Raw genomic sequence first — 12,206 nt, 5'->3', positions numbered from 1 at the left:
TAAATGCGGTGTTTTACCAGCACCCAAAATTATAACTGCTATCTTCTTGGGGGGGGGCCCATCTACTGAAGTCAGTTTTCTGTGGCACGTACTGGCCAGAGTACCTGGATAGTTGTCCTCCATACTTGGAGGCAGGAAAATTCATCCTGCTCTCCCGACTGTAGCGGCGGAAAACCCGACTGCTAGTGAATGTCCTCGAGCCTCTCTGTGGTTGACCTTTTGAGGATGCCAGAGGGACTTGGAAAGTGGAAAGTGGAAAGATTTCAAGGTGTAGCTAGATGCGGACAGGGCTTGTAAATCTTTCTGCCCAAAGCCAGACCGCAGTCTCCCCTGAACGTCTGGGAACACGGGGGTCAGACGTCGAAGAAAATGATTTACCGGTTGAATCTGGCCACCGTTAATATTTGTTGTTGAAAGCAGGGCCGTGGACGACGCGCTCGATTCCCTTGTGGTGCTGGGGCTGCATTCTGGACGAGCCCTGCGGTCGGGAAAACTCCCGTTTGAGTACTCGTGCTTTGATGACATCAGGCACATGTGCGAAACTATTTCTTCTGACCGTCTTGCATTCTATCTAGTTAGATAAATGTTGTTGGAAAAATCAATCCATCAATTTACTGTGTGCAGAGCACCGGACTAAGTGCTCGGGAAAGTTCAGAACAATAGAACTGGTAGACGCAATCCCTGCCGTCACGGAGCTTACGGTCTACAGGGGGAGAGAACTCTCCCAAGCGTGTACGAGTACGAAGGAACCGAGCGTATTTTGAGCATCGGGTCGATTCTCGTTCCCCAGTGTGCGGTGGGCGCCTTTCCGACCCCCTCGGTGGGAACGTCACGTCTCCCGGTTATGACGGAATCAGTAACTATTCAAGCAACCTGAACTGCGAGTGGATCCTCAGCAATCCCAACCGGCACAACTCATCCATTTACATCTCCCTGGACGACTTCCACCTGGAACCCCACCAGGACTGCCACAATGACTTGCTGGAGTTCCGAGTGGGTAGGTCTGGTCGCCGTTTCCCTTCCTGCTGCCATCTCCCTGTCCTTAGGAGGGTCCCGGCCCCAAAAGGATCGCGGGGCTCAGGGAAGAGTGGAAAGAAAAGGCTTAGGCAGAGCCACCTGCGGCTTCTCGGTGGGAAAACGGCTCAGGACGGCCACTGGGCATTAACGCGCGGCAGATGAATTGGGCCCTGCAGACGCCCAGGAATATGCATCCAAGTGAATTTGAATGAATTTGGGAGAAATGACAGTTCCCAAACTGCCGGCCGTTACCCTGGTACAGTGGTTTAATTCACCCCAGTTCACCGAGTCTCGTTCAGAGGTTGTTCGGTAGTGGTCGGGCCAAGAGTTTCCCCACCGTCAACCGCCCCCCAAACTCTGGGTTCGTTGCCCTACTGATCCCCTAAGGTGGGTTTCGATTTGCGGGGGCGGAGATAGAGGCCTGACTGGTGGTTTTGTTGAGATCGGCTCCGGTTTGCATCCCGGCCCCTTGCCGACGGTCCCCAGTGTGGTGGTTTTGCACAGGTGATGCCGAGGGGCCGCTGATTTGGAAGCTGTGCGGGCACTCAGTCCCTTCGCTGCCTTTCGCCGTGGCCAGCCCGCAGATCTGGATGCACCTGGTGACTGACGAGCGTGGGAGCGATACGGGATTCCACGCCCACTACTCCTTCACAGGTGAGGCAGCCCGAGGGGCCGGGACCCCAAAGCCCAAGTCCAGCTTCCAGAATTCCCAGAGAAGCAGTGGACCGGGACGGAGCTCCCCTTCCGAGGAACGGAAAGGAGGCGGATGTCCCTCTCCTGCTGCGAGGGGCCCTGGGTCATTCATTCATTCATTCATTTCATCGTATTTATTGAGCGCTCACTGTGTGCAGAGCACTGTACTGAGCGCTTGGGAGAGTAAAATGCAACAATAAACAGTCGCATTCCCTTTTCACAGCTAGCTTCCAGTCTAGAGGCGGGGAGACGGACATCAATGCAAATAAATAAAATGACAGACGTGTACCCACGTGCTGTAGGTCCGGGAGCGGGAAGAGCAAAGGAAGCGAGTCAGGGAGACGCAGAAGGGAGATGAGGAAAAGCCTCTTGGAGGACACGTGCCTTCAGTAAGGCTTTGTAGGGGTGGAGGGAGTAATTGTCTATTGAATTTGAGGAGGGAGAGTATTAAAGGCCAGAGGCAGGACATGAACGAGGGGTCGGCGGCAAGATGGGAGATTGAGGGACAGTGCTAAGTTAGTACTAGAGGAGCAAAGTACGCGGACTGGGTTGTAGGAGGAGTGGAGCGAAGTAGAAGGGGACGAGGTGATTGAATGCTTTAAAGCAATGGTGAAGAGTTTTTGTTTGATGCAGAGGTGGATGGGCAACCACAGGGGTTTCTTCAAGAGTGGGGAAACATGACCTGGGTGGTTCTGTAGAAAAATGATCTGGGCAGCAGAGTGAAGTGTGGACCGGAGTCGGGCGAGTCAGGAGGCTGAGAGGTCAGCAAGGAGGCTGATGCGGTCATCCAGCCGGGAGAGGATGAGTGACTGTATTAACACTGTAGCAGCTTGAACGGAAAGGAAAGGACGGATTTCAGTGATGTCGTGAAGGTGGGACCTACGGGATTTAGAGACGGATCGACTACGTGGGCTGAATGACAGAGAGGAGTCAAGGATAACGCCGAGGTTACGGGCTCGTGAGAGAGGAAGGATGGTGGTGCTCTCTACAGTGATGGGAAAATCAAGGGGAAGACAGGGTTTGGGTGGGAAGATAAGGAACTCCGTTTTGGATGTGTTAAATTGGAGGTGACGGGAAGACATCCAAGTTGAGATGTCTTGAAGGCAGGAGGAGATGAGCAACTGGAGAGAGGGAGAAGGATCAGGGCTGGAGATGTGGATCTGGGGATTTGACAGTTGAAGCCATGGGAGCGAATGAGTCTTCCAAGGGGGTGGGTGTAGATGGAGAATAGCCAGCCCGGCACCCCTCCGAGGGGACCTTTTCACTCCTCTCGGCCTGATCAGAGGGCCTGGCGGTGCTTTTAGCTAACAGCCCAGTGCTTTCACGTGCTCTATTGGGAAGACTCAAACTATCCTTTCAGACTGCGGAGGTGTGCAGAGCGGAGAAGGCGGAGTAATTGCAAGCCCCAACTTCCCGGCTCCGTATGGCAACGTGAACCGCTGTTCCTGGCTGCTGAACGCGCCCCCGGGCCACACCATCACTGTGAGACACCCCCGCCTCACTTCCTCCATCCCCCCCCCCCCCCGCCTCCCTTCACCTCCTAGGGCCAGGTTTGAGCTCTTCCAGAAGGGGAAACGGGGCATATATGAGCTGGGCGGGGAAGGAAGCCCAGACAGGCACAGGGATTACAGTGCTCGGAACTCCGGGTAGGCAGAAACCCTACCGTTCGATCTCGAAAGCTTGTGGTCTGTTGGTGACCCCAAATCCTTCTTTTAAACAGAAGTAGCCAGGGGACGGGTGTCTCAGCCTCCTCCCCCTCCCTTGAGCTTCCCTGGTCTCTGAGGGGGCCACTGGAGAGATAGATGGGTGCGTCGGGGGTGTAACTCTGCCCAATTTACCTCTCCAGGCTACCATCGCCTGCCCTTCGTTCCCCCCCCCCTACAGAAAGGCCCCTCTGGTGAGGTAGGGTGGTGGGAAACCAGGGGACCCTAGTGTTCTTCTAGTGATCGCGAAAGAGAAGGGGAGGGAAGGGAGAAAAGGGAAAGATGGGAATGCAGAGGTGACAAGGGAGGGAGCGGGGGTGGAGGCTGTTCAGAGGTGGAGAAGCTGGTTTGCCCTTCTGTGGCCTCATTTGAGTCGGCTCTCTTTCCAGCTGACGTTCACCTCCTTTGATATCGAAAGCCACCGCACGTGCTCCTGGGACTCCGTCACGGTCATCAACGGGGGCTCCCCGGGGTCACCCGTAATTGGACGTTTCTGTGGAGCCACCGTTCCCGGGCCCATCCAATCCGGGGCCAACCAACTGGTGGTGATCTTCAACTCGGACCACTCGGTGCAGGGAGGCGGTTTCCGGGCCACGTGGACCTCCGAGACTTCAGGTGAGTGGAAAATCATCCTCTTCCCACCGCTCTGCCTCAGAGGCCTGTTCTTCGGGGTATTGGACCTTATGAGAATGCCTCGATATCCTGTTAGAAAGCCCTCCTCTACCAGGAGAAGGGGCTGAGGCGGCTGTGACCTGGAATTTTCGCCGTACAGGGTAGGGCCTGGGGCAGAGGTGTGGCTGAGCAGGACAGCTACCCCCGGGTGGGCATCAGGTCCAGCCTCCCTCGCTAAATCTACGGCATCTGAGGCTTCGCGACCTCCTGGGCTCACCGCTCCCTACCCTGGGAGAGTCCAGTGTCTGGTTCCCTCCCGGCTGCCAGCTTTGAACGCTGAGGAATCCTCCATTCGCCCGGCTTCTGAGGTCGCAGGTGGGTCGGATTGATTTGTAGCTGGAGTATGAGGGTTGGGGAGGAAAGAGAAATGAGATCATCCGCAAGGAGACCGGCTACGTCCAGACCTAGGGCCGCACCCCTATTTCGGGCAAACTCTACCGGGCTCCATTTGGCAGAGGGAACTCGGAGAGATCTCGGAGAGATCTCTGATGATGCTTCTGCAAACCAGGGCGACCGGGCTCCCATTCCACCAGGTCCGTGGAGACGGACCTGGCTGGCATCGATGACTGCTTGGAGGCCTACACTCTGCAGGGTGACCTGGAAGCCTCAGCCCAGCCACACCCCATTGAGAAGAAACCCCTGGCCCTGCCCACCTCCCAAGAGCTTTGTCCGAGCCCCAGGGGACTCCGGTCTGGCTCTTCCTTCTGCATGCTGGATTGTTTTGGTTTTTTGTTCCTTTTTTGGATATTTTCTATTCATTGCTTCCTATTTTCCAGGCACTGTTCTAAGGGCTGGGGTCGATAATCCGGTTGGACACAGTCCACGTCCCAGTCCTGATCCCCATTTTACGGAAAATAATAATAACGATGGCATTTGTTAAGCAGTTACTATGTGCCGAGCGCTGTTCTGAGCGCCGGGGGAGACACAGGTTTATCAGATTGTCCCAAGTGGGGCTCACAGTCTTAATCCCCATTTTTTATAGGTGAGATAGCTGAGGCACGGAGAAGTTAAGTGACTTGCCCAAAGTCACACAGCTGACAAGTGGCAGAGCCTGGATTAGAACCCACGACCTCTGACTCGCCAGCCCGTGCTCTTTCCACTAAACCGCGCTGTCTCACAGCCTCGATCCCCATTTTACAGATAACAATAATAATGTCGGTGTTCGTTAAGCGCTTACTATGTGCAGAGCACTGTTCTAAGCGCTGGGGTAGTTATTGGGTAATCAGGTTGTCCCACGTGGGGCTCACGGTCTTCATCCCCATTTTACAGATGAGGTAACTGAGGCGCAGAGAAGTGAAGTGACTTGCCCACAGTCGCACAGCTGCCAAGTGGCAGAGCCGGGATTCGAACTCATGACCCCTGACTCCCAAGCCCGGGCTCTTTCCACTGAGCCACGCTGCTTCTCTAATAATAATGCTGATGGCATTTGTTAAGCGCTTAATATGTGCCCAGCCCTGATCTAAACGTCGGGGGAGATTCAAGCTGATCAGGTTGTCCCACGTGGGGCTCGCGGTCTTAGTCCCCGTTTTTTACCGTTGAGAGAACTGAGGCGTAGGAAAGTCGGGTGACTTGCCCAAGGTCACACTGCAGACAAGTGGCAGAAGCAGGATTAGAACTCGAGGTCCTCAGCTCTTTCCACCAGGACGCGCTGCCGCTCCTCGTTTCCGCGGTGAATGAGGTTCCCCGTTGCTCTCCTCCGGCCCCTCCCAGGTTGCGGTGGCTTCATTCACTCGGCCAGCGGGGTCCTCCACTCCCCTCGGTGGCCTCGGCCCTTCCCGGAGAACAGCCGGTGCACGTGGACGGTCATTACGCACGAGAGCCAGCACCTAGAGCTCAGCTTCCACGGCGACTTCCACATCCCCAGCCGCGACGGGCGGTGTGAGGAGAGTCACCTGAAGGTCAGGGCTGACCGGGGGCCAGTGGCACGGGCTTGATTGATTTATTGACTTATAGGCGTATCCTTGGCTGGGGAGGCGGGGAGATGGTCCGAATTGAGGCCCAGAGAAGCTAAGTGGCTTGTCCGAGGTCACGCGGCCGACTGGAGCCGGACCCAGGTTTAGAACCTGCGTTTCTGGACTTATTTTTTGAATAGAATGTGTTAAGGCCTTCTACGTGGCAAACACTGGAGTAGATGGAAGCTAAGCAGGTTGCTCTCTCCACGGGACCGCGTTCCTTCTCATCGTAATAATGATAACTGTGGTGTTTGTTTAGTGCTCATCACGTGCCAAGCACTGTACTGAGCCCTGGGGTGGAAGCAAGACAACGAGGCTCCCCCGGGGCCTCGCAGTCTAAGTAGGAGGGAGAACAGATATCGAGTCCCCATTTTAGCAGGCGAGGGGACTGAGGCACGGAGAATGGAAGTGACAGAAACAGACAAGTGGCGGAGTCACGATCAGAACCCGGGGCCTCTGACTCCCGGACCCGTGATCTCTCCATTAGGCCACGCTGCTTCTCGCAAGACTTCTCACAAGACTGGCGTTCTTATGCCCTTCCACTGAGCCACAAGGCTTCCCTGGTTTCATGTGGAAGGGATGGAGTTAGTCAGGAGGTCAAGGATGTAAATTCTGTGGTCTCTGGTGTAGCAAAACGCGTTGCTCTGACCGATAACCGGATGGTGATCCTTTTAGCTGGACACCAGAGCCGTTAGCCATTTTAGGGCCGCTGACCACTGTTTCCATGGAATTGCCGGGCTCGGGGGGGCTGTGAGGAAGACACAGATGCAGTGGGAGAAAAGTTCAGTGGAAACAGCTTTGAGTTTACCGGGAGAGGTTGGAGAAGCTGATAGCCTTAAGATGGCATGTAATAATGCTGGTATTTGTTAAGCGCTTACTATGTGAAGAGCACTGTTCTAAGCACTGAGGTAGACCCAGGGGAATCAGGTTGCCCCACGTGGGGCTCACAGTCTTAATCCCCATTTTACAGATGAGGTAACTGAGGCACAGAGAAGTCAAGTGACTCGCCCCCCAGTCACACAGCTGACAAGTGGCCGAGCCGGGATTCGAACCCATGACCTCTGACTCCAAAGCCCGGGCTCTTTCCACTGAGCCGCGCTGCCGCTGCATAGGTTGTCTTTGTCTTTTCCTTTGCCTTTCAAATCCCGGTCAGATGGTGACTTACCTGGGCCCGAAAGGAAGTGTTCGGGGCATCCGTGTTTGGAGATAAAAACTGGAGCCGGCCAAGGGAGAGGGTGGAGGTCTTGAAAAGTCGAAGAAATCTTCCTGGATGGAACGCGAGGCAAAAAAAAAAGGGGGGTTTTCAAAGCTGGGGTCAGAACGTAGGGAGGCAGAGAGGCGTTGGGCAGTTTGAAGGGGTTCGTGACCAGTGAGGTGCACGTCCTTCCTGGAAATGAACGGCCCCTCCTGCCCGTTACTGCGTGTCTGCCACTGCACAACATAGGTACATAATAATAATGTTGGTATCTGTTAAGCGCTTACTACGTGCAGAGCACCGTTCTAAGCGCCGGGGTGGATACGGGGTCATCGGGTCGTCTCACGTGAGGCTCCCGGTCAATCCCCATTTTACAGACGAGGTCACTGAGGCACAGAGAAGTGAAGCGACTCGCCCACGGTCACACAGCTGACAAGTGGCAGAGCCGGGAGTCGAACCCGTGACCTCTGACCCCGAAGCCCAGGCTCTTTCCACTGAGCCACGCTGCTTCCATGGCATTATTGCTTCCCAGTCCACGCCCACGACCGTATACCTTCCTCTGCATGGCTGCGCGTCTCTCTGCTGTCTGTTTGCGGCACATCCTCCAATTCCTGCCCCCGCCTACCCGGCAAAGCACGCCTGCCACCACACACCTGCCTCTGCCGGCCCACCCCCGGCTAGGTACTCTCCCAGACGCTTAATACGCCGCGCACCGTGAGCGCTCGCTAACTGACCGACCGACCGGCTCGGGGCCCGGCTACAACGCCGCGCCACCGTTCTCTGACCTTTCAGGTGTGGGCGGGGACCCCAGGCGTCGGAGCGGATGTCCCGCTGGTCACCGCCTGCGACAGCTCCGCCCCCGGCCCCACCGTGACGCCTCGGAACCAGTTCACCGCCGTCTTCCAGGCCCGGGAGGGCACGGGGAGTGGCTTCTCGCTGACGTTCCTCAGCAGTGAGTACTCGGGGCCTGCGGCTGCCGCGGACGACGGCGTTGCCTCCCCTTGCCCCGTCCCTTGCCCGAGGCTCCTGCCGCTTTGAAGGAGGGGTCTCTGCTGGCCCTCGCGTGGCCCGCAAGATGCGACGCCGGCCCGTCGAGGTCAGACGCGACCTCTGGAGAAGCCACAGGGGCCCGACCGGTCCGAAGCTGGTCCCCAGCCGGCCGTCAGCGGCCGGCCCGTTTAGGGCAGAGACGATCATCCGGAAGAGGCCCCATGGGGCGTAAGGAGGCAGCTTCACCCAGGGTTCACGGTTTCTCAGAGAGCTACCGTTCCCTCGCATCCTGCGCTTAGGCCAGGGGTGACCAAGCCTCACGAACTGAAGATCTGCAGCCCAAAAATCCCGTTTGGTCCCGAACCACGGAGAAAAAAAATAATCTTTTTAGCCGGGACGGCGGGCAGGCCTTCTGGGCAGGTGGAGCTGGGGTGGAGGAGAATGGCTGGAACAGGGATTCCCGGGAAGGGGGGAGAGGAGAGCGGCGGCGGCGACCAAGAGGTAGTCGGGCGGGGGAGCCGGGGGGGCCGGGGGGGCCCGGGGCCACCGTCTCCACCCACGGTTGCCTCACCACCACTACCAGTCTGCAGCAGCAGTTTTGTGCAGTCCTCACTGCCAGCACTGGAACGGCTAAATCCCGTATCAGCAAATGCGCGTGAGCCGCAAAGCAAGCTAGGAACAGCCGCTAGGAACCCCGGGAATGGACCTCTGGGCGTTACGTGGGTCCAGGTTGGCCTCTCCTTTCTTCACTGACCACGGAAAGTCATTTCATCTTCGCTCTCTGTAAATACTTGCTTAATTCAGGGTTCGGAATGTTCCGGGCCTCCCCTGCCTGAGGCGCCCACAAGCCCTTTCCCCGCCAACCACCTTCCTGCCCCAGGCCTACGGGTGTGGGATTCCGCCGCCCGAGGTCTGTGCCGGAAGTGATCGCTGGGTTTCTCAGGCCCTGCGGAAACCTCTACCTGGCAGCACCTGGCTGTTAGTCTAGAACAAGGAAAGCTTTCCTGGTGAGAAATCAGTGTTCCACTCCCCCATTTTTGAGCACTGCCAGGTCCATGCCGAGCACCAGCCGGCCCGCGCTGGGCTCCGCGCAGGGCCCCGCCGCCCTGTCTCGGTAGTCCGGTAGTTCCTCCGGTCGGTACCAACCCCGGGAATCCGCTGCTGCCGTCGCTAAGGGCCCGGGGACGGCAAAACGCACGGTCCGGCTCCGGGGCGCCCGGTTGAGGATGGGGAGTCCTTGCGAAAGGGGCGCAGGGGAAGCGCTGGCCCCGGCCATTCCCGGGGGACGGGGACGGGGCCCGGAAGAGCTCAGGAGAGAGGACGGGCCAAAATGCCTACCCTTCCCTCCGGCTCGGGTAGACCGGTTCTGGGATCGCTGCTCCATCTGTACACGTGCTTGTCTCTTCCTCTTTTCCCGCAGGATGTGGTGCCAATTTCACCGCCCCGACGGGTTACGTTGTTTCTCCCAATTACCCGGGACAATACGACAACAATCTACGTTGCAACTATGTCATAGAAGCAGAGCCTCGGGCGGTAGTTCTTCTACAGTTTATCACTTTCCAGCTGGAAGGTGAGTTCTCCTCTTAACATCACTTTTATTCCTAAACTGGAGTGGATCTCCAGCAGCGACCGTGGGCCTCTGATGCACAGAAATCTTCTTGGGGCTCTCAATAAGCAACCTGACGAAGATGGCTGAGAATTGCCCCGGGCCACCCGTCCAGGGGGCTTGGTACAGTGCTCCGCACATAGTAAGCGCTCAGTAAGTACCACTGAATGAATGAAGCCCCTCTACCCTCCCACCCTGCCATCAGTTCTCCGTAATTCACTGGCTGTGATGCAGAGAGGAGCTCACGCCGCTTGGATCACTCTCTAGGCTTGATCCTCTTTCCGCGAGACCTACTCGGCCACGGGGCCCTCCGAGTCCATTTCGCTGGAACCTCCGGCCGGTCTCCGGAATTCTGAAATCCTTGGCTAAGCCAGCACTCCGCCTCCCTCCCCTGGACAGAGAGAGCCGCCTTTTCCTCATCGATCCGATCCTCCAACCCTTTAGCTGACTAAACACTGGCTTAATCAATCAGTAGTGTTTATCGTGCTCCTACTCCGTGAAGACTATTGTCCTAAGCTCTTGACCAAGAAGGCAAACTCCCTGCCACTGAAAACTTCACGATTATTCATTCAGTAGTATTTATTGAGCGCTTACTATGCGCAGAGCACTGTACTAAGCGCTTGGAATGGACAAATCGGTAACAGATGGAGACGGTCCCTGCCCTCTGACGGGCTTACGGTCTAATGGGCGGGGGACGGCGGACAGACGAGAACAGTAACAGTGAATAGTTCAGAATGTGATCATATGATTCTATGTTTACCAGGCCCCCTTGATTCCCATCTATCTAGCATTATCGCCATTATTTCAAGGCTTCTTCCTTCAGCTTTAAGACTCTCTCAAGATGCTTCGGAAATGTGCCGTAGCCACCCGGTTCCCGCTACTCTCCAAAGCAGTTAGTACAGCGCTCAGTAGAATGTAAGCCCTCAATAAATATGATTTACTGACCAGTTGAAAAGCGTATGACAAAGTGAGACTGAGACACCTGGGAATTTCCCGAAGAGTTAGGGGTGGCACGTCTTAGGCTCCCTCCGTTAGAGTTCAAGCTTCCTTCTGGCAGGGAACGTGATTCATACTCTATCGTACCTTCCCAAAAGTACAACACACCGCTCGCGACTTGCGTTTAATAAATACATTTAGAAGAGATGTCCCAAAGACAAGAGGAAATGTAAGACTGCAGAGATAAATTCCTGGTCGAATGGTCTGTGCTGGAATAATAAAAACGGTGGTATTTATTAAGTGCTTCTATGGACCAAACCCGTATTAAGCGCCGGGGTACGTTCGAGGTGATCAGGTCAGACGATCCCTGTCCCACATGAAGCTCACAGTCTAAAGGAGGAGGAGAGAGGGATATCCCCGTTTTACAGATGAGGAAACTGAGGCACAGAACAGTTCAGTGACCTGTCCAAGGTCACCCAGCAGGTAAATGGCGGAGCCGGAATTAGAACCCAGGTCTTCTGACTCTCCGACCTCTGCCCTTTCCATGAGGCCGTGCTCCTGGGTTACTAATAATAATGTTGGTATTTGTTAAGCGCTTACTATGTGCAGAGCACTGTTTTAAGCGCTGGGGGGGGGGGATACAAGGTGATCAGGTGGTCCCACGTGAGGCTCACGGTCTTCAGCCCCATTTTCCAGATGAGGGAACTGAGGCACAGAGAAACGAAGTGACTTCATAATAACGTTGGTATTTGTTAAGCGCTTACTATGTGCAGAGCACCGTTCTAAGCGCTGGGAGAGATACAGGGTGATCAGGTGGTCCCACGTGAGGCTCACGGTCTTCACCCCCATTTTCCAGATGAGGGAACTGAGACCCGGAGAAGTGAAGTGGCTCGCCCACAGTCGCACAGCTGCCGAGTGGCAGAGGTGGGATTCGAACCCGTGACCTCTGACTCCCAAGCCTGGGATCTTTTCCCCCGAGCCACGCCGCTTCTAGAGAGAGCATTCACTCAGTCGCGTTTATTGAGCGCTCACCGTGTGCAGATCGACGGTCGTTACCGAGTGTTGAATGACTGGGGGCGGAGAGGTCTACTAAGTGCTTGGGAGAGTTCAGTACAGCAGAGTTGGCAGACACAACCCTGACCTCAGAGCGCTTAGCTGGGGAGACGGACGTTAAGATAAATTAGCTTAAAATGAAAGACTTCCTGAAGCAGGTGGCGGAGTCTAAGGAGATACGCGTAAGTGCCGCGGGGCTGCGGGTGGGCCGGGTGACGACGTGCCTCGGGGGTACGCGGCCTAGTGGATAGAGCGAGGACCCGGGAGGCACAAGGTCACGGGTTCCAATCCCGGCTCCACCCCTTGTCTAGCGTGTGAGCGGGGGCAAGTCACTTCACTTCTCTGGGCCTCAGTTCCCTCATCTGGAAAATGGGGGTCAAGACTGCGAG

The 12,206-nt window shown here is 56.2% G+C and overlaps 1 protein-coding gene across 2 annotated transcripts in view; it reads left to right on the top strand.

Annotated features, from left to right (window-relative positions):
* Positions 1-12,206, top strand: part of CUBN (cubilin) — a 215,101-nt gene that overhangs the window by 173,672 nt on the left and 29,223 nt on the right. For both annotated transcript variants that reach the window (XM_029077265.2, XM_029077266.1), the window contains exons 50-56: positions 791-997; positions 1,522-1,671; positions 3,071-3,192; positions 3,803-4,028; positions 5,796-5,983; positions 8,025-8,184; positions 9,643-9,792. In XM_029077265.2, the coding sequence (XP_028933098.1) occupies positions 791-997; positions 1,522-1,671; positions 3,071-3,192; positions 3,803-4,028; positions 5,796-5,983; positions 8,025-8,184; positions 9,643-9,792 (1,203 nt within the window). The remainder of the gene's footprint in view (positions 1-790; positions 998-1,521; positions 1,672-3,070; positions 3,193-3,802; positions 4,029-5,795; positions 5,984-8,024; positions 8,185-9,642; positions 9,793-12,206) is intronic.

Source organism: Ornithorhynchus anatinus, chromosome 13 (genome assembly GCF_004115215.2).
Source record: "Ornithorhynchus anatinus isolate Pmale09 chromosome 13, mOrnAna1.pri.v4, whole genome shotgun sequence".
NCBI classification, from domain to species: Eukaryota; Metazoa; Chordata; class Mammalia; order Monotremata; family Ornithorhynchidae; genus Ornithorhynchus; species Ornithorhynchus anatinus.
Note: the sequence above shows the minus strand (reverse complement) of the source record. Positions and strands in the feature narration are given on the sequence as shown.